Source organism: Apus apus, chromosome 10, assembly GCF_020740795.1.
Source record: "Apus apus isolate bApuApu2 chromosome 10, bApuApu2.pri.cur, whole genome shotgun sequence".
Lineage (NCBI taxonomy): Eukaryota > Metazoa > Chordata > Aves > Apodiformes > Apodidae > Apus > Apus apus.
The window spans coordinates 7522990-7548705 of record NC_067291.1 but is presented as its reverse complement, the minus strand read 5'-3'; the positions used below and the strand labels follow the sequence as shown (position 1 = coordinate 7548705).

Here is a 25716-nt window from a genome sequence, read left to right as displayed (position 1 = left end):
AATATGTGACAGTAGGCATGAGACTGCTCAAGTGGTGTATGTTACTTCAGCTAGCAGGGAGACGTGTCTGAGGAAGAAGAACACTCCTTGTGTGCTCTCCCACAGTAATGTGAATAATAAAAATACGTTTGTAATGCATACAGACTGCAAGTGAAATTCTTTGTTGACATTTTAATGTTAAATTCTAGCTATTTTTGCTGTGGTGCCATAGGAAACTTCTGTTAGAAAACAGCATCAGTTGTTTTTTATTAAAATATGTGATGATTTGTTTTCACTAGAGTGCTGCTGTCCTTGCCAGTGAAAGAAACGCCGCACAAGAGGTGCGAAGTAGCATAGAAAATCAAGTCAAAGAGCTGACTGAGGAAAATGAACAGTTGAAGAGAACAGTTGATGAGCTAGAGAGTAAAATTGAAGAGTTGCACAAAGAAATTGATAACATGAAAGGAGAAGAAAATTCAGCAAAGGAAAAAGTAAAAAGATATGAGGTAAGTTAAGAAAACAAGCTTCTTATGTGGTCTCCTTCCTGTATGCAAAGGTTACACTGTAGAACAAAAACTGACAAAGAGGAGGATGAGCAATGCCACTGGGAATGCTAAGCAAACCCAGCAGGTTGTCAAGGAGTACAGTGCAGGTTGTTGACAAGTATAAGAAAGATTTCCCCAGTGAAAACCAGTGTAAAAGCAAGTCACAGCTTGGAACTGGGGAGATCAGTTGTAGGCCAGAGTGAACATGCTTCATAGCACAATTTGCTTGTTAAATTCAAGGCCTCCCCACTATTTCTAAGTGTATCAAATTGTATCATTGCAGGAAGAGAAGCAACAACTAGAAGAATCTTTGAAAAATGCTGAAAAGGAAGCAAAAGAAATGTTAGTGCTAAAAAGGTCTTTGGAAAGCCAACTAGAAGATATGCAGGTAAGAACAAGCAATTTGGAATATTTAATTTTTAATTTTCCTGTTTGTTTACCTGAGTCACCACTGCTTTCCGCAGTGTTACATCTCATTCTTTTTGAAGTACACTTTTTTTACAGTCCAGACCTGACTGCAATGTTCAAATGTTTCCTGCAAACATAGCATCATCTAATTAAAATAATTTTCTTGCTGAACAGTTTTGTTTTTTTTTTCCTATGGATCCAGGAAAATTTCAGGGTGATGAATCGCAAAATAAATTGCCTAAAGTTTTATACATTCAGCTCTGGTTGTCTGTAGGTATTTACATGTAAAATAATAAAAAGCTGTACTTGAATATACATAAAAATATTGGTAGTAGACAAACATCAGGAAATTGGATTCTCTTTTTATGAACCTGTCTTAATTGCAAATGTTGCACGGACCTGGTATATTTCGTCACAAAACCAGATAAATTTAACACATAACAATAGACTTGCAGCCTCTTAAGTTCTGTATGATGTCTTCTTTCCACCTTGCTTCTCAGTCTACTCAGTATCCAGGAAAGGGATATGCTTTCTCCCAGATTAGCCCAAAAATTAATCATGTAGAGATTCAGAGCAGTGCAGCGTGATGTTGGCAATATTGCATATGAGTAAAGATGGAATGATTTGGTTGGAATGAAAATTCAGGTCTGTTTAGTAAGGAGGTGAGTGTGTACGAATCTTAAAACTCTTCCTATTGACGTTATATTCTGTATCTGAAACAGCTGCAAACCTAATCTTTCCTCCTTGTAATTCACCTTTTACTTGTCCTGAAGAAACATCTGTTTCTACAGTATCAGATAGTTTAGAATTCTCTTAGCTTTGCTGCTAGAAGCAGTTTTTAAATTACTTAGTCAATGAAGTCAGACTTGAAAGTGAGGTAAACGTACATTGGTAGCGACCCATTTATAACTTAACAACTGTTTTCCCTTGTTGTCTTCAATGCAGATTTTACATTACTGTTCTGAAAATCTAAAAAGGAAGTTTATCTATAAATGGATTATAAACCAGTAAACAGAGTTACCAGATTTGCTCTGGTGTTTACTTTCCTTTTCAGCACACTGGGAATGCAGAACAGCATCCTGCTGGCACCAGTATTCTGCCACAATGTATTTCACTGACCTGTGTCTGCACAGTTTGTTTCTCAAGGATGTGTAAACAGACAGTAAAGCTGAATGATCCGTGAAAGGCTGATGGAAAGTAACCTCTTCAAATATGGCACATTATCAGGGTCCCAAGTCTTCTGCAGCTTTTAGAACTGAGGTGCTAAAGGTTTTCAAGGTTCTTAAAATCTTTCGGTGTCAGCTAAATAAATTCTAGTGTAGGATTACACTTTGCAAAACAGCATCTATTAGCCCCCAGCATGTTTTAGGGTTATGTATATACTTCTTAGGCATCCATCATAACTCCTGTTTGTATCAGAGATGTCTTTTGTTGACAGGTTATGCAGGAACATAAGAGAGACAACAAATCTAAATAAATATCTAACTTCTCATGTTTGGTGATAATTCTTTCTTTTATAACAGAGCAATTATCTTGTGAGATTCTGAATTATATTGTCTGCAGAAATACTCCATTGCTTTGACATTAAAGTTTTTTGAAGTGTAATAAAGTAAGCATTGTGGGTATCAGATTCGACAAAACTAACTTTCCAATATTAAAATGTAAAATAATGTTTTGGAATGTTTTTTTTACAATTTATGGTTACTTTAATTATTTACATTTTTCTGGTAGAACCATGTAAACTGTCCATAATCTGGTTTTAATCAAGTTAACAGTGCCTCTCAGACTTCATAAAAACAACCCCTTTTTCTAGTCTTGTGTCTATTTAGAGTAGGACCATTAAGGTATTTTATTATGGAGAGAGAGGAAGAAGTGAGAGTCCCAACATGCAGGAAGATAACCTGCTTTTCTTCTACTGGAATGTGCTAGTGGCACTCAGTTATTCTGCTGATGGACAGCATTTAAAAGTTGGAGGGTGGTAAGTTCTTAAACATCCTAAATGCAATAGCAGAAATATTTGGAGGTCTTGATAGATGAGCATACTGCAGAGCTCTGCAATCCCTTCCAAAATTAACCCAGATACTGAATGTCTGGTTTGCACAGCATCTGTCACAATGAGACATTGTCTTGCTTAAAAGCTTCTGGGTGCTATAGAAGCACAGTAATAGGAAAAAAAATCCCTGCTAGTTATTTCTCACTCCTTGTAAGAACAGATTTGTATTTGATTTGATTTTTCTTACCTAGGGAAAAAGGTTGTTGAAAAAACTTTTAAGGGAGCATATAGAAAAATGTGAAATCTGAAATAAATATTGAACCTTGTGCAAGAGGTTGGATTTGCTGACGTGTGTGCAACTGCAGGGGATTGTATACTTTGCATGTAACAGAACCATGAAAAGGGTCTACATTGCTCCTATGAATGTTCCAACATTGTTTTAGGAATTAATAGGAAGGATAAAGCTACAGAAATGTTACAGAAAACTGTAACTCCATAAACTTTTTTAATTTATTATAATGTTGTATTAGCTAGTGGTGTTACTGCTGCACAATGTGTATAAATCACATTCCTTTAAGGCATTAGAAAAAATGGTCTACATTTCATTGTATATATTTTTTACATCTGCTGTAGGAGAACATCCGTTGTATTTCACAGGAACGGCAACAATTAACTCAGCGGTTACAAGATGAAACTCACCAGAAGGAACATTTAAAGCAGATAAAGAAGGAAATGGAGAATGAACGGCTGCAACTGAACAAGACTGTTGAAAAGTTACAGGAGGAGGTATGAGTTGACTTTGAACCATAGGAATCTAAATATCTAACAGACAGAAGCAAAGGAGCTGCCAAATTGTAAAGAATATATATATTTTTAAATGTGTAAAAGAAAGTGAAATGCAAACTTTACTGTTAGTCTCTTTAACCTAGAGATTATCAGTAAAAGCTTTCAGGGCTCAAACAGTTGTTGCAATGCTGCTATCTCAAAATATTGTTGTAAAGCAGTTCTTTTTTGTTTAAACAAGGTGCCAGATTTGAGTTCAGTTCTGCTGTATGCAGCAGCGATATTTCAGTGGTTTACAGCTCATTCTTAAAATGCTATTGCATTAGACTTGTTTTACCATCTGTGTGTAAATCATACAACTTGATATACTGAAGTGTCACTGTACAGTTTGTTATGTCAGTCAGCTGGAAGAACTGCTGACAGACAAAAAAGAGAAGAGACTTGCCAGCATGCTATTAGCAAATGTTTTCACACTTCTGCATAGAAATTAATTTGTTTGGGAATACGTTTGGTAAATTTTTCATATGAAAATACTGAGCTGAATATTGAACCTGGAGAAAAAAGTCTTTTGGTCTATTAAGCATGATAGAAACTTTTGTAGCACTGTTTTAAGAGAAAAATTATATGTACTTTTTTCCCAGATGTCTGAAATGGTAGAGGTCTCAAGAACATCAACTCTGGAGCTTCAGAACCAGCTTGATGAATACAAGGAGAAAAATCGCAGGGAACTTGCAGATGTGCAGAGGCAATTAAAAGAGAAAAACCTTGAGGTAGAAAAATCACGCCTGACAACCATGAGAATGCAAGATGAGGTAAAGACTCATAAACTCAGTGACAAATTCTGACCTTTGACCTAGAATTCAGCTCAGATAGTTTTCAAGACAATGAATGTTTGCTGTCACATGTTTGTGTACTTCATCATGAGAGACTGATCTCAATCAACATGCTTTTGAGTTCCATTCTTCATGATGATGACCAGGGTGTTACTTCTGCCAGGGAAATGGGGGTTTCCTGTTTATAAGGATAAATGTAGTGTTTGACAAATGAATGTACTTTAAGTGATATGATGATCTGCTGCTCTTTTAATGCCTCCTTCTGAAGGAGTTAAGAACATGAAAGTATTGTTGAATAAGGCGAAAAACACATAGCTGTTAATTTAGAAAAAAAACCCAACCATAAACAAAACCAAATTCTGGCTCTAAAGGAGCTGGCATACACTCTTCCTTTGTATGAGTCAAATTGCAGATTTAAATGACAAAGGTGTCTGTGCAACCAAGAATCAACCCCAGCCTTAATGTGTCTGCCTCTTAGCATGCAAATTTTGTCATAAAGACAATTCAGTCTTAAAGATCTGCATATATACTGGTTCTACAATTGGAAACCTATAAGAATACACTGGTCACAGATGTTTTCTGTATGTAGAATATTTTAATAATTTGATTTTTCCAGTTCAGAACTTCCCTTACATTGCCTTCTCCCCTTAACAAACTGGGTTTAAGTTCAATTTAAAAAAACAGTAATCAAAGAAAGTAGAGTTCCTGTATTTTATTCTGTCTTCCTTCTACATTCCATTCAGGGTTGGAGAGCTTTTGTAAAGGGATGAAGACTCATAATAAAAGATGAAAAATATTGAGGTATTGGGGTATTGAGAACATGGCTTTTGAGTTGAATAAATGAGAATATACAGCTTAAATGAAATATGTGTGTATGTAAATATCTATACACACTGTCTTTACAGTAATTATGAAAAATTCTTCTAGTGTTATTTATTACAACTGTAAAATAAAGAAAAACTTTCAGAACAAAACACACCTTCATTATTTGACAGATAATCCAAACCCTATATAAAGGGATAAAATATTACTGGTTGTAGAATTCTATATCCCCATGAAGCAATATTTAAAATCCTAGGGCTTTAGAAATGCAGTATGGCAACTAGCTGCAAAAGAGGAAAAAAAATCTGAAAATAGAGGATAGGCAGGTTGAACAGCAGAGTTTCTAAAGAGACTAAATATTCAGGACAATTGAAAGTCTTTATTATCTCTTCCTCCTTTGTGTTTAGCAAGAAGTACAAATAGATAGTTCTTCCATTCAACATGAAAGAGCCTATTGTCTGTCAAAATCCTCTTGGGTAGGTGTCATACTGCACAAAAGGTTCTTTCTAAGAGGCTCATTAAAAGCCAAGATTGCAATAATCACGGCAACACGAGTATCATAATCTTGTTCTAGCAGGAAAGTTACAAAACAGTCTTCCAAGGCAATAGGGGAGTTCTTCATGACTGTGTCTCTTTTATGTTCTCTGTGGATACATAAAAGAATGTGAAAGTTGTCAATCCAATGTCATTCTGAGGTATGCAATGCTATGAATTTCTCTGTGCTGAACTAGCTGTCCACTGAGTCATGCTAATGTCCAGTGTTTTTCTGTCAGGACTTTGCAATAGGTAGCAAACTCTAGAAACGATCACTAATACATTATTTTAGCTTCATCACTAAAATAAGCACTTGACTAAGCAGAGGAAGATGGTGGAAGACTTAATGCTGAAGAAAAAAATTCATATATTCATAAGTTACAAGTACAAGGACTGATCACAGATAGTCCTGCCGTATCTAAAATTATACTAATACATGTGTGTATATATATATATATATATATATGTTAGCAGTTATGTCATTGGTAAAATGCTGTCATTGAAGTGCCTCAGACATGTAAACTACGTATTATTTAAAAGCTAAAGTACTGGTAGTCTGAAAAGGAAAGGAATAATATTGCAAAATTTCCAAAGATATAACCATTTAGAACATTGTACACATTTTGACTTGCTGGAGCTGGGTAGAGAAATAGATGTTTTAAATCTTACTATGTATAATTGTCACCATAAAATTTGTAGTGTGAGGCATCTCTTCAGATCTGATATTTAATCTAAGTTTATTTTCTTGGTGCCATCTTGTGGATAAAACAAAAATTACTGTGAAAAGCATATAACTTGATGCCATTCCTGTCATGCTTTTGTATCTGTCATGTTTGTAGTCAGTTCCTTATACTGACATCAGTTATAGAATGTATGTTATTTAGTGTATTTCCATAATATTATTTCAGATGCGTCTTATGGAAGAAAACCTGAGGGACCATCAGAGAGCTCAGGATGAAGCAATAACAAAAACTCAGCTGCTAGAACAGACTGTGAAAGGCTTGGAGTATGAATTGGAAGCCAAAAACCACTTAAAAGATGATCGGGCAAGACAAGTCAAACTAATGGAGGTAAAAGATATTTTTGGGTGTTGGGATCTTACTGGATTTGTTTAAAAAATTTTTGGTATTTCATATGGATTCTGCCTGAGAAGAAACAAAATAGCTTGATTGTGTTGAAAATTCATGTAGTACTACTTCAGGAATTATTCTTATATATTCAAAAGGTGATCTGTTAGCATATCTATTGTATCATTATGTGTTTTAAATTAATTTTCTCTGGAGTTTATCAGAGAAAATTGTATTACTTTTGTTCATAGACCTGTCACTCAGAACTTAAAAAATATGTGTAAGTTCTATTTAGTGTCTAATATAAGTTATTATCAGGAGTCTAAGTAGCTTTGTTATTCTGACTGTGTTGTTGTAGGGTTAGCTTCATAACTGTTCAGTTCAACTAAGCTGTCATTTGACTTTGATAAGCAAACACTTCTCATATGAAAAGAAACTTGTCTTCCAAATGTATAAGTTGGACATTGTAATAACATTCTCTAAAAACATTACAGAATTTCTCTTATTTTCTTAAAATTGGTGGGAGTGATTAGCAGGAAATGAAGCTTCTATTTTATTTCTTTCAGACACATATTAACTTCAAAGGCTTTTTCTAGACTCTGTATGTGTTTTCAAAGGCATGTCACTTTTCAAGCCTGGTCTCTGAAACAGCTTGAGAGTCATTGAAGTTTGAGGAAGAATGCCCTGGTAGCAATCTGAAGAGGATGCAAAAGTAGTATCATAAAATCACAAACTTGTTTGGGTTGAAAGGGTTCTTAAAGATCATCCAGTTCCGACCCTCCTGCATGGGCAGGGACACCTCTCACTAGACCAGGTTGCCCAGAAGTATGGTTGTTTATAAAGTGTGTTGATATTACTTTTCTTTCTTTCACTTAGGACAAGTTATCTCACCTGCAACTTGAGCTTGATGAAGAGAAGAGTAATTCGGATTTGTTGTCTGAGAGGATCAGTAGATGCAGAGAACAGGTACTTGGACAATTTTTCCAACTGCTGTATAATGATGAGGTACAAGTGTTCTTAAGATCACAAACAATATTGATTAACTAAGTAATTATTAGCAGTAGTGTTTATATACTAAAGAAGAGTATGTAAAAAAAAAAACAAACCTAAGTTCACAAACATGATTAAATATACTCCTCCATGTCATCACAGACCAATTTTTTCCTGTTTTCCTAACTGTAAAACTGACAGAGATTGCATATAAGGAGCAAAGACAGTATCACTCTCTGATATTGTTGATGCAGTGAGCTTCATCAAGTAATCATTGATGCATGCAGACATGATGCTGTCTTAGGCTTAGTTTTAGGTGGTGAGGCTATCAGTGAAAGCCTGGTTGTAGAAAGTACCTTAGATTGAAGGATCACATTTTTTTAACTGTACTGAAAAGCAGGCCAACATAATAGGATCTTGATTTCAAAGAAGGAAGAGCTTAGGAAATTGTGGCATTAATTAATGAAGTCAGCTGAACTGAAGATGCTGCCAGTTTCAACAGAGAGGAAGCTGTGTTTTCATTACAAGTGTAAAAACTTATTAAGATATATGAAAGATAAGACAGTTGAAAAGCATATTCCATATAAAAACATCAGTCATTAGTTCCAGAAGTATTACATAAGTAGGTAGCCCAAAAAGTGGGGAAGTAGGATTTATTAACAGGGCTGTGTCTCATGGGACAGAAAATGAAAAGATGAAGTCAGATTTGCCAAGGTAAGTGAAACTTACCATAGTAATTCAAACAAGCAACAAAAAGGTTCTTGACTGTATAAGTAGAAGAAAGAAGTTGTGGAAATTGTGTGATGAGGTATCAGTTAAGGTAAAATGTAATCCAGGTGTGGATCCTCAAATTAATTTGCCTCTGTCTTCAGTAAGGCCAGTGAATGTGGAGGTAGGGGAAAGTGGAGTGGGCTAATGGAAAGGAGACCATTCAGCTGGAAATCACCAAGTTTAAGAGAATTAGGAGTTTGTTGTTCTGAAGAAAGGGGCCTTAGTAATATTAATCCAAAAACATGAGATTACAAGTCCTCTAACAAAGATTTATAATAAACCAGAAAAGTAGAGGATAGGGCCTGTTGAGTGAAAAAGCATCCATGGCCAAGTAGGCAGTATTATGCAATTTTTGTATTATTCTGTGAAAGGGAATATGATGATGTGGCTGTCTTGGAGTATCATGGCCTAGACAACATTCTTTGCCTTGGTTTTATGTTCTGAAAGATGTGAAACTGATGTGTAACTCATTACAGCATGTCTACTTCTGTAGCTTTACATTAAGTACTATACCTCATCAGTAATTTACCAGAAGTCCAGAAGACAATTTGCATTGAGGTACAATCAGCTATAGCCTTTCTGGTTTCATTTCTCTTCCTTTCTCCAGAAAAAAAGACTGGCTGGCATTCTTCTGAATAGCTTTAATTTTGGAGGGAGAATAGAAAGTAAAATCTTAGTTTCTATGCCATTGTATGTTCCACTGAAACACATGGAGTTTTAAAGTGAATTAGAGCTCAGCTTTCTTTCATGCACCCTTGAAACACCAAGGGTATTTGAGACTTTGTTGAGACTTAGGTTGGTGAGATTCTGTTTGATTGCAATATAGTATTTTTGCTATTGTTCCATTGATACTGTACCTATTCTGAGTCAGTGGGTGAAATAAAATGTAAAGAACCCATAATGATGTGGGGTCATGGTATTGTTAAATTAGGAAGCCTTTAATACTAGAATCTATGCCTGTGTTACAAGCCTGGGATAGAAGAACCTTAGTCACAGCTGCACTAGTAGGCACTATAAGAAGTTGATTTGCTAACTGAATGGAAACCTGAAATACAGATGGGTGACCAAAATGTTACATAACGGGTAGAAGACATGTTTATTTTGAGGTCTGGAGTTTCTTGTTTCACACATGAGTTACAAAGGTTGCTTTGTTTTGATTTTATGCCAGAATGATGAAGTAGTCAAATTACTAAAGAGTATTTCAGGGTCTGCTAGGCATTTATAATGACATGAGAAATTATAATAGATTTGTTTTGGTAATATCTGTACTTTGTAATTGTTTTGGTTTTTTGTTTTTTTTTATAAATGGGTTATTTTAATATACTGATAATGAACTATAATACTCAAATTTCTAGTAAAAAATAATTGAAACAACTGGTTCTGTTTTATATAAAGCTAAATGTTTGAATAAACATTGGCAAAGCTGATCACATTTAATTTACCATGAAATGTTATCCTTTTTTAATTTAAACACCCTTTTGAATCTGGGAATGGCTGCATGAGACACTATTCTCACCTTGCCTACCTCATTGTCAAGGAGTACCACAACGAAGTGGCAAGTAAAAGTAAAAAAAAATAATAATAATAACTGGGGGAAAGGTGGGAGATATCCCATTAGTTTTTAAATGTTCTGGTTTGGTTTGGTGGGTTTTTTGGTAGCGGGGGAAAGGCCACAGGAGTGGCTCCGGTAAGAAGCTGAGAAGCTCCCCCTGCTCCAAAACCTAGCCAAGGAGCCCTTAGAGGGACAACAGATGCACCTCAGCGATTAACATATGAAAGAACAGCTGTAACACCTGAGCAGAGAATCACTTGAGAGAGAAGAGTTGTGCGGGAGGAAAGCGGTGCTGGTGGTTGGTGAGGAGGAAGGGGAAGGAAGTGCCCAAGCAGAAGTTTCCCTGCAGCCCATGGCGAGATGGCAGCTGTCCCCCTGCACTCGTGGAGGAACGTGGTGGAACATCCCCTTGAAGGCACCAGGAGGGGTGAACTTGGCCAGTGGACTTGGATTTTGTGGCCAGAGGATTTGCTGCCTCTGGACTCTGATTACGCAGCTGTGGAAGACCCGGGGTCAGGGGGGTTTTTTCCCAAAGCAGCCCGTGACTCTGTGAGAAGCCCAGGCTGGAGCAGCTCTGGACCTCGTGGGATGGACTCATGAAGGAGAGGTTCGTGAAGGACTCTCTCCCATGGGAGGGACCCCATGGGGAAGCAGGGAAGGACTGTAAGGAATCCTTCTTCCTGAGGATGATGGCATGGCAAGAACCACCAGCCTGTGAACTGACTCTAAACCCCACCCCCCTGTGCCACTGTGGGGAAGGAGGGAGAGAAACCGGGAACAAAGTGATTTGAGCCCAGGAAGAAGGGAGTGGTGGGGGTTGCATATGCAAGCCCTGCTCTTTTTGTTGTCTGTGTCCCGTGTGTGTTTGGTTAGTGTGAAATTAAATTATTATTTTTTTTCCCCAAGTTGAGTTTGTTTTGCCTGGGAACTTAATTGGTGAAGAACCCTCCTTGTCCTTTGTCTTGACCCAGGAGCTTTGTCCTCATCCCAGAGTGTGTGTGGGTGGGGAGTTGAGTGAGCAGCCATGGGGCCTTGTGTTGTGTTGGGCCCAAACCACGACAAAATGATAAGGTATTAGCAACGCTGGAAAGAGGTTGATGGTCAACAAACATAGAAAGCTAGAGTTCTCTGTTGTCCTTTGAGCCTAAAGTGAGCAGGGACAGGGCACGTTTTAGTACTTTTTTTTTTCTTCTCCCTACAAAGAAGTGCAATGAAGTACCTCTTGCCTTCTGTTTTTGCAGGCATAATTGAGAAATACTTCATATACTCCTTATCAATTCTCATATTCTGTGAAAATGCAAACATGAGTCTGTTAGCTTCAGAGTTGTTTCTAGTAAATGTGAAAAATGGACTAGTTAGTTTTTGTGACAATTTTAGAATAAATATAGAATTAAAAATTTGCATTGGCCTGCATTATTCAGTTCCTTTTGGTAAAACGTTCCCAATGGGTAGCTCTGTACCTGCTCTTTGGCTGGCACCAGGGAAGCAAACAAAAATGTGGACATGAAAATTGCTTTTCATTTATGTCAGACGAAGGGGTTTGCTTGGCTTTCACTTTTTCGGAAAAATCACCATGTTTTTTTGGTCATATACTTGAGAATTGTGTATGTAGGTCAATATACATATATATATTTTATTTTTCCCTGTTTAGGTATTAACAAGAAACATAGGCTGGGAACCTAGTCCAAGATGGTAGACAATGGTGATAGCATCTAAAATATCATTAGAAATCAAATTGCTTCCACTAATAATGAACTCAACAGCTGGCACAAAATGCTGTTATATCTAAACCTTTGTAAAATCTGATGCTATTGCTTTCCTCAGTTATTTGTTTTTAGCATTCTTCAAATTCAACTGTGATAGCTGTTGCTTTATGCTGCAGAAATAGTTAAATTTTTTAACATAATCAGAATATACTAGATATAGGAAAGAGCATAAAAAGCATAAAGCTCCACATGGTATGTACCCACACCCTATCTTAACTGCTGTGAAATAAGTGAATAAGCTTGAGCACGTTTTTGGCAGACAACTGCTTTTTTCCTTTGTGCATGTTAATTATGTGTTTACTTATGAAAAGTGTAAGGAGAGAAGTGAAAGCAGTTTCCACCTCTCCCAGCAAGAATCATGTCCTGCTGCCCCTCTGTTTTTACAAGCTCTTGTATGTATTTGCAAGTAACTTTTTGATCCTAGTCAGATAAAGTATATTTTCTCTCTCAGTCTACAAGGTTGCTGTTATGAGGTGTTCACCAACAGTAGCACTCATCTTGCAAATAAAATAATTGTCCTCTAAATAATTCCTTCATTTGAGATCTTAGGAGGGTTGCACAAATTTGTCACAGCCTTTGAGCACAGTAAGAGCACAGTAGAACTTCAGAGTGGTCCATTAAGCAAGTTCCTACATAAAACAAAACCCCTTTCTTCAGTTAACAGTTGCATTTTTAATTAGTTGTTCATTTTCCTACAAATTTTGCTTCATTTTTACTGTGTCTGTCTTCATGGCTAAAGCAATTATAGTGGAATAAATTCAGTGTAATCCCTCACATTATAACTTTTTTCCATATATTTAGTGAATAAGCACAGCAGTTGCATACATGAATGATTCTAATTTTATCTACAAAATAGTATTCTAATATATAAAATAGTATTTTGCTATATACTGTATAAAACATCATTATTAGGCTTCTATGCGACAATGAGAGCTTTTAGGAATTTACCCAGCTGCTGAGAATACAGCCACGTGCTAACATTTGTAGTCCAGTAACTGTTATGACCTTGGTTTTCAGAAGTGCCTTTTACTGTTCTGAAACTGTTCTGTGGCATAACACATGCAACTGCACGCCTTGCTACCATTGTTTGTGTTTATATATTAGTTTCAAAGCTACAGAAACAGTGTAAATTACTTATTTTAAACATATGATTAACCAAAAATAGATATTTCAATATTATAATGTGTTAAAATAACAAAAAGAACCTAAGGTAAAATTTCATGTGCTGTACTTGTTTAACCTTCCCATTCTTAGCATTTATTTTAGATTTTTTTTTTAATGCAAGAGTTCCCAATGGCTTTTGAAACACCTTAAGTGAGATAAATCTGTGACTTAGAGCTGCCTAACTGTGGCATGTGTTTATGTAAGCTCATACCTAACTGTTGTAAAGAAGGGAGGAATGCTGTAGCCACTGAAACCTTTGTCAGTGTTTTTGCAGGTACAGTAGTTGGCATAGATGCTCACTGTGTTCCCCAGGTGATATTCATCCTAGTAAACTCTGTGCAGAGAATAGCACAAATGCTGTGGTAACCTTAGCTGTGCCTTCAAAGGCGTTTGTAAAGACTTGAGGGCAGTCACAGCAGGAATGAGAAGGAAGAAAAGTATTTGGGCACTACAAACATTTTCCTGTAGCCCCGAAGTTTCAGTAGCAGCTGTTAGGCAGTTTAGAGTTTCTCTTTGATCCTCAGAATATTTATTTTCCAGTCAAGTCCAGCAGGGAGATAAACCAAACTAATTCTGTGTTATTATCTTGATTCTGTTTAACATCTTACATATGGAGAATATGCTTTCCTTTTGGTTACAGAATATGCAACTGAAATATTTACATAAATTGTAGCAAAAGTTGTGTTTTAAAAAAACAACCAAAACCCTCCCCTTGTCCTAATCCAGCAGTCCCTGCTCTCCTGGTATGACAGACATAAAATAGACTGGAGGTGGGGAGCAGTGTTCGTATCCAGTATGTCACAGAGTCTGTTGAAAAAGAGCTTTTACTAGTCTCACAGACAATGAAAACTGCAATTGTTTGTGGAGTGTCTTGCTGAGTTTTAGGCACTTCTCTGCAGTTAGCAGATTGTGTTTAATAGATTGAAACTTTAAAGTAGACAGTAGCTTAAAGGTAAGGTGTCTATTCAGAGTTAAGTATAAAGAAAACAACTGTAGAAGGTCTTTGAAGACTGGTGTTATGTTCCTGAACTCTTGTTCCCTGCTACATGGTATGGCTGTTATGCAGCATTTTAGAGTTCAGTTCCCTGCTACAGAATATATATACTGAATTTCAACAGCACCCCATGTGACTGGAAAATGCCTAGAATAAGCACTGGGAATAACATTGGCTTCCTGAAGTGGAAAATTTACTTTGATATTGTAATTCTGAACTTCATCTGAAATCATGCTTGTTTCTTGAGTTTGAAGAAAGCAATTTTTTTCTCATCACAGTAGGTATGTGTAGTTTATGTGTATATACACACACGCACATACATGCAGTATTGTTTAGATAAATGTAAGTTAAAAAAATTATTAAATTTTCTGTCTTTCTGTAATAGATTGAACAAATGAGGACAGAGCTTCTACAGGAAAGAGCTATAAAGCAAGATTTGGAGTGTGACAAAATTTCACTGGAAAGACAGGTAATTATGGCTGGCATATCATCACACTAGCAAGATAATAGGCTGGGTATCTGCCTTCATTAGGAAATGCAAAGAAGGGTTTAAGGAATACAGTAGCTGGCACTGTCCCACCGTGTTGTGCTGCTGGAAGTATGTGTTACTAAGAATAGATTTTTAAAATTAGTATGTTAATATTGATGCTCAAAATATAATATTGACATAAGTGACCACTTAGTATTTTTTCCTTCTGTTTGTCCTGTTTTAGCTTGAGGTTTGTTACAGTTTATGTATTTCATATACTAAACACTCATACTGTGCATACATCTGTTTATATAATACAACATTTTTGTTGTAGCAAGTGCAGGCATCTCTCTACCACACAGATTCTGTCTATACATGAGAGCATCAAAGACAGTTGGTATGGAACACTTGCTTTAGGCTAAAAGTGGGATATCCATATAGATTTTTAAAAAGCAAATATACAGAAAAGACTACAATATCAAAGACACTCTTACCTAGTTTATCTGTACGTCCTTTGACCACTTTTGGAGGAGCTGTTCTTCAAAGTCTTGACAGAACTTCAGGACCACTGCTGAGAATCATGATTTCAAGCAGTTGTGATTTTAGTTGAGTATTTTCTTCTGTAGTACCAAAGAAGTGAAAAAACTACTTTCCTCTGCAAGAAAAGATACAGATTTGGTAGAGAACTGCTGCTCTCTGCCTAGGAAGGAACATAACTCCTACGTTTCAATATCTGTGCTGAAAAGTACATAAAAATACTTTCTAGCCTTTTGCAATATTTTACTCTGCAGCTCAGAGGTCTTTGAAAGCAGGACTACTATTGTAGGCCCTCGGTGAGATCCAGAGAAAAGCTATCTTAGCTTTTTGACACTCTCTAGAGCATAAGATGGGTTGTAATTGGAATTTAGAGAACACATTTATATCGGACACCTAATTTGGTGCCTTAAATTATGTGAAATTAATGCTATCTTAACTGTTTGAGAAAAAAGAACGCCACCTACTGGCGTCCCATGTACGTTCTTATGCTTTAATTCTGACTTTCTGTCGTAGCATTTTAGTGTTGGAGATCTGTGGCCATGGTTTAGACCATGGTTTGAAGTTCTGTTCCTCATGTACTCATGTACCTCCTTTTTTTTTTTCCCCTCATGGCAAAAAAAAACACCCGAACTATAAATCTCAGCAAAAAGTCTGCTTGCAAAGTTTTTCAAACTATTTATGCAGTAGGAGTAACATTGGATAGTTAAGAAAGGGGGCAGGGAACAACTCACAGTAACAACTTCGATATATTAAAGCAATGTTGGATGCAGATAAATTCTTTGTCTACTTGTTTTAGCCATACACCGGTGAGATAAAGGGGAAAAATACAGAAACTGACAAGAGAATTGTGTGGAGACTAAGACATATCCAATGCTATTTGAAAAATTTTGCCATATTAAAAAATGCTGTTGGGAGAGGCTTGCAAGCATCTGAAATTCAAGGGCCCATTTGATCCTAAAAATTTAACTCAAGCTTTAACACTAACTTCTTTTTAATGAAGCACAGTAATGGAAGATTTGTTTGTAGCAAACAGTGAAATCTCAGTGACTCTTTTTCCATATTTACTGAAATAAAAATATACTGATGACCTTATGTTTGCCTGGAGAAACTGATTTTGTGGTAAGGTGATACTTGTTAATACGAGCATGTATGTGGTAATCAAGTATGTTCCAACCATAGAACAAAGACTTGAAGAGCCGAATCCTTCACTTGGAGGGTTCTTACCGATCCAGTAAAGAGGGACTTGTTGCTCAAATGGAAGCAAGGATCACAGAGCTAGAAGAACGGCTTGAAAATGAAGAGAGGTGAAAGTAGTTATGTTAAGATCAAAACATGCATGTTTGTTTGTTAATATGGCCTGTTACTAATATTAAGTCTCTAATACAATTAACTTGGTTTTTTTCTCACAAGCACCGAATCACAGTGGTTACTGTTTCATACAAGTATTGCAAATTTTCTTTTTGACAGAAAGCTCACTAGAAGTTGCCCTATAAATTTAAAACTTGGCACAGTGCTAACATAGTTCCATATCTGATCTACTTTAGCAATGTCTGATATCAGTAACAGGCTTAGAAATTAACTATCATCTAACACTTCTGTTTTCATGTTCACTTCATTGTTTAATCTTGGAGAAATGTATTTTTTTAATTGTAAACGTTGCTCCAGGTACAGAAGAAATTCCCCTTGGTGATTAAAGCTTTGGAACAAATTTCTTATTACGTTACATGGAATCAGTAAATCAAAGCAGGGGCCATTAGTATTTATTCAATTCCTAGGAGATTGCTAAGGAATTACATCAGCAGGATTGGAAATATTTCCGTTCCATTTGTTTTGGGTTTTTTTACAAGCTTGTCTTTTGTCTTGTTTCTTCTAGGGATAGAGCTAATTTCCAACTAAGTAACCGCAGACTTGAGAGAAAAGTGAAGGAGTTAATGTTGCAAGTAGATGATGAACATCTCTCATTGACTGATCAAAAAGACCAGGTAGAGGGAAAGACTAATATGCAAATATCTGATATTAATCCTATTAACATAAATGATAAACAAAAGATATGAGAAGACTATAAGTAGATACTGATTACTGTGTTTTTAATGAACTCCCATTTAGTGAGATTTGCAGTTCCCACTGTCATAATATTCTTTTGTCTAGTAATAAATTGTTATTAATTTCTAGAATTATGAAAAGGAAGCCTTATAGAAGCAGTGCTAAAGTCATTTTAAGAAACAAAGCCAATAACAGTATATGATTCTTTATATATATATATTTTTATATATATATATATACACACACACCAATATGTGATCCTATAAACACATACACCAACAAATAATATATTCTGGTTTGCCACCATAAGATGTTGTTAAAAGAGATGAGCTATTTATTGTTTAATATAAGCTATAAGTATTAGGCATACACTGATATTGTAATAGCAACGTGTTCTACTATTCCTGTGGTCTTTTTTGATTCCTTGCTTAAAATTTATTTCAGTACATGAGTCAAATAGTTGCTATTCATTTTCCAGGCAGAACATTGTTTCAAATTGCAAGGCATCTGTTAAGGGAACAATCTTTTAAATTCCTCTGGGTTTTTAAAATGTGTTTTATAGTATCTATCTGTAGTACAGAAAAGTTATTTAACTTAGACACACTAATAGCTCTAGTCTTCCTTTACTTAATACCACCTCTTGCTATGACATAATACAGTCATACTTTACCAAAGCTACATTAATTTGTTGCTGTTTTTTTCTTCAAAAGTTGTATCCCATCACTTTTGTCAAAGTCTAATGCTGACTTTCTAATACTTCTGAAACATAGGATTACAGTGTCACTTGCACTGGCAAAGTTGTGTCTTTATTCTCCCTCTCATAGATGCTGGAAGAATAAAATTCCTTTATTAAAATAGTCCTCTAATCAGCTGACATGTGAATATTTCAGTTGAGTTTGCGTTTGAAAGCAATGAAACGTCAAGTTGAAGAAGCTGAAGAAGAGATAGACAGACTGGAAAGTGCTAAAAAGAAACTCCAGAGAGAACTGGAGGAGCAACTAGACATGAATGAGGAATTGCAAGGACAGCTTAATGCTGCAAAGAAGGAATTAAGGTAGGATGACTCGTCAGACTTCACAATTACATTTTACACCACCACCCTCAAGATTGATCTCTTACTCCTTTAGTCCATAAACTAAGGGCTTTCTCTAACAAACTTCAAGTTTGTCATAAGCAGACAGAGTTTAAGAGACAGACCTGTGAAGTTCTTCTGCATTTTCTTTTTCCACAAAAGTTCTCCAATTCTTTCCAGGGTGCTCTAGGTGCCCAAACCTTCTTTCCAAGATCTGCTTGCTGAATAAAGTAGTTGAGGCAGGGAATAAATACATGGAAAAAGGTGGTGAGACTCAGCACTCTTATCATTTCTAGTAATAAAATTTCCTGCTAATGACTGAGAGGTACAGTTATCCTGTGTTAATTTTCCTCAGCCATCTTTGAATATCTCACTATGCAGTTTACAGTTTCCCCTCTCTGTCTTAAGTTTGAGGTGCTTGAAACCATTATGAATTGATCTCCATTCTCTTGCGTGTTTCTTTCAGAAGAGATGTAGTCTGTGATAAACTACCCCTATTGGAGCACGAGTTTCTTTGACATCCTTTAAATATGTAAATGCTACCTGTCAGTGCTTTAAGCTGTTCTGCATAAGTGTTCTGCATGTAGATGTACAGTTTTAAGACCAAAGATACTTGTATTTTTGTTTTAGTAGACTGAAGAAGTCACCAAGTAAAGTGTTGGCTGATTCTGATGATGATGACGATGATGATTTCAGCACGGATGGTGAGAGTGTCTGTGAAGCAGCTGCAGGAAATAATTTTTCAAAAGATGATGACACAAAAACCTAAATAAGTATCAAATCTGTGATTCCTTGAAAGTACTGGATGACTAAAATATCTTATCAAGAAACTGGATAATCAAGAAGCCAAACGACAAAGGGATTTAAAAGTTGGGAATATAATGTTTCCATCCATACTGTGCCATTTTATTTCTTAAATCTCCACTGTTTATTATGGAAAACAGGATTGCATTATAAAACAGCTATAAAACATGGAGCTACATATATTTACCTACTACTGAAAACACAGGGATAATATTTAACATGGGAAATGTTATTTTGCTAAAATTCTGTTTAAGTAAAAAGCCATTTAAAAGTAATTCAAAATTAGTTTGTAATTATTAATAGCCTTTCCCTAAAACTAAGGAAACCAGAGAAGATTATTTAATAATTGTAAGTAGGGGGAGATTATGTATAAAATGTAAATATTTTAAACCTAATCTTTTTATTGACTACTTCAGTACTATTTTATAAAGTGTCAAATATTATATAAATCAGTTTCATATGTACTTAAATTTATACTGAATGCTATATTTGAGGTTTGTTTAAGAAGAAAACAAATGAAAATTAATACATTTTGTGCTTTACAGAGCAGAATCACAGTGCCTGAGCCAGGAAGTACATTTCCATTTTGAAACCAGTGCAAGTTTTATTGTATGTGTTCTGAATATTAGAGATCAAATTATCATCCTGCCTGTTGACTTCAAAAGGGCCATCAAATCTGAATGATGAGTGAGGCTTGCCTACAGCTTTCTTGTAAGCTTCGTTTGGGACACTTTCTGTTCTTAGTAGGGAAGGGTGAGAATGAGGTCAGGTACTACTTGGTATCTTTCATTTCCTGAAATGGACTCCATGCTGCCAGAGGCAGCATTTAGAGGCCTGCTGATTTGAAGACAACAGGAGAAGGCTTATCTTAAAGTCTTTAAGGAGTCCCACTTGTTCCAGTAAAATTAATTGTGGTCTTTGAATTAAGTACATGCTTAAATTTGTTCATTATTTGGTCCCAAAATTTTATGCACCTGGCAACACAAAGCACTGCTTTCTAAGATGTTCTTGAGCAACTACTTGTGCTGTACTGCACTGTATAGTCTGCAGGTACATATTAGTATTTCAGTTTACAGAAGTATCTGTATTTGGGGTGCAGATCTGTTCAACAAACTTTGCAGGAAATTTAAAAGAAAAAAAAAAGCCTTGCAGATTTTATTTTTAAAGCGTTTTCCATTTTATTGCTAAAAATATTTTTGTTGCCATTTATATTACACTGGACCATTTTTGCTCCTTTAAAAATCTAGAATTCTAAGGAAAGGCCTCTGCTACATAATTTTGTTAATTAAACAGCTGATAGCTAAGTCCTGTATGATGATTAGTATTTGTCTCCAGTTACAGGTTAGTAACCACTTCTTCACTGAATGGACCAAATAATAGTGTAATGTAATTGTGAAAAGTACTTTAAACTGAAGCTCCTGGGAGCTTCCGTTACTCCCATAAAGGCATCTACTGAAGAGGATAAACTTACCAGTTCTGAAAGTAAGACTGATAGACTTAGTTAAGGCAAAAGTCCTGACAATGGCAGTATCCATTTTCATACCTTTATATGAAATGAAATTCCTGCCTGCAGGATCAGAAATGTATTAATGCATAGCAGATTAGAGACTCTTTTGCCATGTAATTGCCTTAAACTTTATTTTAATGGTTTGAGATAAATTTGAAATAATATTAACATCATCATTGTAATACTCTGAATCTTGTATATCCTTCCAAGTAGCATACTTATTTTTTGAAGTACTAGCTTTACTGTTTTGACAACATAGAAACAGCCTTTCCTCCAGGAGGACCTGCACTGTACGGTTCTGACAATCATTATATAACCTGATGTGATTTGATTTTGTCGTTTCATTTGCATGTTTCTGTAGGCTTCACTTTAAACAACTGATTCCAATATCCAGTGCTCTGTCCTAATGCTCATAGATTACTATTATTTCAAACCACTGGAAGAAAATCACTTAATATTGCATCTACCTCCAGTTACACTAAACTGTAAAAGACAAATTCAATTCAAATAAACAGTCAGACAGCTCTTTCGGCTCTACGTTGTATGTGCCCGTAGCTTGATATGACCATAGAATCTCATATGGAAGATGTGTGCGTTTAACAAATAAGAAAATAATTATATGGGAAATACTGATGCTGTAAATAACTTTCTGCATTTTCTTCTTTTTGGATAGCTACTTTCTTTGTTACTTGTAAAGCAGGTGGCAGATATAATATCTAGAAAATTCTTTTTCTCACTTGAACTTAGAAGGAGGGAGATGTGTTGCTGCAGTCTCCTAATGGGAGGGATCCTGCTTATTAAACACACACACACACCACAAACACACCCCTCCAGTGTCTAAGGAACTGGTCTGTGTTTTGATCATTTAGACTTGGAAATGGCATTTCCTCTTTAGAGTTCTCAAATGATATGACTAAAATCAAAGAAAATCTAAAGCAGACTGTAGCTCTGTTTATCAATACTTGCTAGTGGTGGTGAGGGTAGGGTTCACTGACAAGAGTTTTAAGTACATCTTATTTGTTCATTCCATCTCATGGCAGTTTTTGATCAAAACTCATCCGAAGTCAGAGTTTATAGTCTAGAAAAATTTTCATGATATTTCCATTTCTGTTTTTTACCAACTTCCAGAAGAAGCTCGTGACCCATACAAGGAAACGAGAGAGAAGATGTGAAGAAACATGGTTGAGAGATGTTCAGGCGCTAGAAGGTTGTACAAACATCAGAGTTTCTGATGTATTACAGAGACATGGCTTGAATTCTGGCTTTTTTGATGATACCATCATATCTCATAAACAAACAGACCCAAGCTAAATCACTTTTTTGATATAAGCCTGACCTGATGACTTAGATAGTGGATGCTTCTCTCACAGTGTAAGTGATCTATGATGATCAATTAATTTTTTGTCATGCCTGGGATTATTTGCCTTTCATATTTCACTGATATTTTTATGACATTTATGTGATGAGTTTTTCTACAAAAACAGCATTTCCTCACATTAAAATTCTATTCTGCCTAAATACACAGGTTTTTCAAACAACTGTGCAACATTAGTATTGCCATATTCAATTCTTGACAACTTGTGCCTTAAAAGGACTTGCATGGTTGTTTATAATTCCTGGTTTGGAAAATAAAATTGAAGTTCTATTTTGAGCATTTTCACTAATCTGTTACACTCTGGCAGATCCTCTTGGTTTTCTGAGCCTGATTTTGTAGATAGGATAATTCAAGTGAACATCTATAACTGTGTTTTGATATTTTAAATCAGTACCATTTGGCAAGTGCTCCAAGATTTTTCAATGGCAATTGCTATACAGTGCAAAATATGTAAATGTAAAACAAACAAGGGAACAAAATCCTCCTAACCTCCATAAGCTTCTGACTCGCTATCCATGTAATAAAATTAGGGATATTTGTCACATGTAATGGGTTTCAGCATCCTTGAGTTTAAAAGGCATCTCTTTTCATAGAAGCATTAAGGTCTTTCAAACATCATATCTCTTTAGTTCATGGAGAAAGGAAAAGTAGTCTTCTTGCTCTCCCCCTGTACCTGCTTCCCTGTGCTGCACCTTATTTAAGGAAAACTCTGTACTATCCAAATACTTTGTTAGTTCAGTATTGTCAGTTATTTTTTATTGTTCAATAACCAGGTAAGTTACCCCCCTCCAATGTAGTCTCTTGGGGATGACTCTATAACTTGTTGAATAATCTGCATATCCCTCAGTTTTATCCTAATTCTTCTCAACTTAATTATTTCCTTTTTCCTGATTAAATAATCTGTTCAAATTTATAGCTGATTTTCTAAACTATTCTAGAAGCCATGTGCATTTCTCATTTTTTACAGACCAGCTGTGTGCTTTGCTGAGTAAGCTACACAGTTCAGTAGCTTCAGCTTTTAGGCCTTTTCTGGATCACACAGCATATTTCAGTAATTAACTGTTGATGCTTTTAGTTAACTGAAGCTTCCTATCTTTCAAGTAGAGCTACACATTTCAACTGCTAATATCTACCAACTGCAGTTATCAAGCAACACTGTGAAATGTTCAAAGACTTTGCTGAATGAGCAACATTCTTTAAGAGATTGCCAGGGTTTATAACACATGTAACTTGTTCTTTTTGCATAAGTGCCAATTAGGTCACATACTTAATCCCCTGAACCTACTAGGTTATAGTGGTGAAAATTTCACTGTTATTTCAAAATTTATTCATGAGCATGGAGCTTTTGGGAAAAAGGTATAGAAATTAATATAAAGGTTTTTTGTATTATAGATTTTTATTTTAACATGGAAGAAAGGAAGGACTTAAGAAGAAGAGGAAGTTCAATGGATAAGGTCACGTGCAGTAGAGAATTGCACTCGCCTACCTCAGTAGAAGTGTGGCAGTGGGTAGTACCAGCAAGCAGAGACTGTATGTTTTATGCAAGAAGGAACACTTGATCTTTTCTCCACTTTTAATAACAATTTGCTGTTTTATTCAGATCCTGAAGTTTCATGCCATTAGCAGAAGAACAGGCAATACAAACATTTTACTTAAATTCTGAGCATAAGTGGATGAGGAAAGTTTTAAGTTCTCCAAGTTGCCAATAGGAAAACTGTAGGAACACTTCTGTTTGAGTGCAGAGAAGGAACTTCTTACAGGTAACTTGAGTTTTTCTTTGCTTTCTGGGTAGTTTTGTTTCTTCAGCAGAACAGGCTGTCTGAACCACGCTTTATATATTAAGTTACAAAGCTCTTTTCACTAGTATCAAGCAGTCCTTTTACTTTGGTTACAGGCAGTCTGGCTAGGATGAAACCTGCTAATGGCATAATGTGAAGTAAGGGAGACAATACAGACAGTAAGAAAGCTCCACGCAGGATCCAGTTCTGATTAGTTTGATTTTTACCTTCGCTTCACTTAAAGAGCCTGGCATTAGATGAACCTACAGCTACCTAACTTGGGCTGGAATGGATGTAATCTTTTATTTCCAGGGAAAGACTGTAAAGGTTCAAGATCAGAATGGCAGGAAGCACACTGGAGTAGTGCTAGGAAATGCCTAATTCCTAGATGTATTTTTAGCAGAGATACAAGGGAGTCCAGATATGACAAAACATAGTGCTGGTAAAGGAGCAGCATATGTTTCTGATATTTCTGTGGATGCACTGTTAATGGATACTGACTAGCTGCCTACCCCTCTGTGGCACATGTAGTTCTGTTTTGCAGAGATGCTGTCAACATCTTCAAACCTTGAATACCCAAGTGCCTGCCAGTATCAGAAGCATTGATTTTGTATGACTTATATTTTATCCTGTCTTTTTTCTAGAAAGAGGTTATGTTTGTTTCTGTATTTTCCTTTGGATTTGGCTTTTTGTCAAAGATGTGTCTACTTCTGTGTTTTTTGTGAGTGAGAAAGAAAGCATTGCTGTCCTTGGAGTGGAATGAGATATGAGACTGTTTGGGACTTGGCCCTTGGAAAACTCAGTCTGTGCCAAAAATGAAATTGACTTTTCTAGAAAGCAGTGCCAGTGCATAGGAGAGCTGAGCTGTTGAGTAAAAGTTCACCTCTCACACCCACAGAGCTGGCTATTCTTAGACCAGCCTGGCCTCTATTTTCCTGGGAGATAAGGACTGAGACCTGGAACTTGGCTTGGCTGAGGCTGCCAACATGTGATTTCTGTACTAAAGATGAGACTGAGATTGGTATACTTTTAATTTTGTTCTTCAAGTCTTTTGGTTAAAGCACAGCAAATACTATTTCAGGAAAAAGGAGTCATGGGGTTTTTGTGACTAGAGCATGCAAGTGCACATACACTGAAGGCAGAGAGAGGGAGAGTGCTTTGCGGTGTGTGCTGCATCAGCTGATTTGCTGCCTGCCTGAAAACATAATCCTGGCTGTTTAAAATTGATACACAAATTGATACACAAATTCAGTGGCTGTGGACACACTGGTTACTGTAAATCCTTGCTGACACACACCATCTTCATCAGAGTTCTGGTATATTGGGTATTTGCTGAGTAAAAGAGCTTTTTGACAGAGTTACAACAAGCCTTTTAATTTGTCACTTAAACACTTTACCGAAAGGAAAACAAAGGAAGTTGAACCATCCAGGGAAGACAGGGTGGTCTAATATTTGGAAGTAGAGCAGTGGGAACCAGGAGGCTTTTGGTTTCTAATCCATTTGAGCTGCTGCTTAAGTCCTTGACCTCCTCATACTTTTGTCAACATGCTTGGAAAATGGACCACAAAACTAGACCTTGAAAACCTGATACTATGTCTACACTGAAACTTACTGGATAAAAATGCCAAGGATCTGATTTTTCCGCAGATTGGATTTTTTGGCATATCTGCTTTCTCTGCAGTGTCTAGCCTTTTGCCCTGCAGTCTGTGATATGATATAATGCCTCCCAAGTTGGGACCTGTATTGCCTGCCACACATCTGAGACTGAAGGTCTTCCGCTGGCTCTGCCGTGACCAGCAGGCTCTGTCTGCGGCAGAATGCCAGATTTAAGTCTAGAATTCCTTGCTTTACAGGGAGACTCAAATTTGTTTTTCTTCAAACAAGAAAAAGGTTTATTGTGTAACGTGTTGCACAATGGCTATGAAAAGGG

General features: G+C 36.2%; 1 protein-coding gene across 6 annotated transcripts in view; it reads left to right on the top strand.

Annotated features, from left to right (window-relative positions):
• Positions 1-21170, top strand: part of CGNL1 (cingulin like 1) — a 59972-nt gene extending 38802 nt beyond the window's left edge. For 3 of the 6 annotated variants that reach the window (XM_051628988.1, XM_051628990.1, XM_051628989.1), the window contains exons 9-19: positions 279-485; positions 808-912; positions 3559-3711; positions 4350-4520; positions 6806-6967; positions 7841-7930; positions 14587-14670; positions 16387-16511; positions 17081-17189; positions 18141-18304; positions 18953-21170. In XM_051628988.1, coding sequence (XP_051484948.1) covers positions 279-485; positions 808-912; positions 3559-3711; positions 4350-4520; positions 6806-6967; positions 7841-7930; positions 14587-14670; positions 16387-16511; positions 17081-17189; positions 18141-18304; positions 18953-19091 — 1509 coding nt within the window. In that variant the 3' untranslated portion in view covers positions 19092-21170. Of the gene's footprint in view, positions 1-278; positions 486-807; positions 913-3558; positions 3712-4349; positions 4521-6805; positions 6968-7840; positions 7931-14586; positions 14671-16386; positions 16512-17080; positions 17190-18074; positions 18305-18952 lie in introns of those variants that run through there. The other 3 variants (XM_051628994.1, XM_051628991.1, XM_051628995.1) reach the window with 3 other exon arrangements.
• Positions 21171-25716: the final 4546 nt, after the last annotated feature.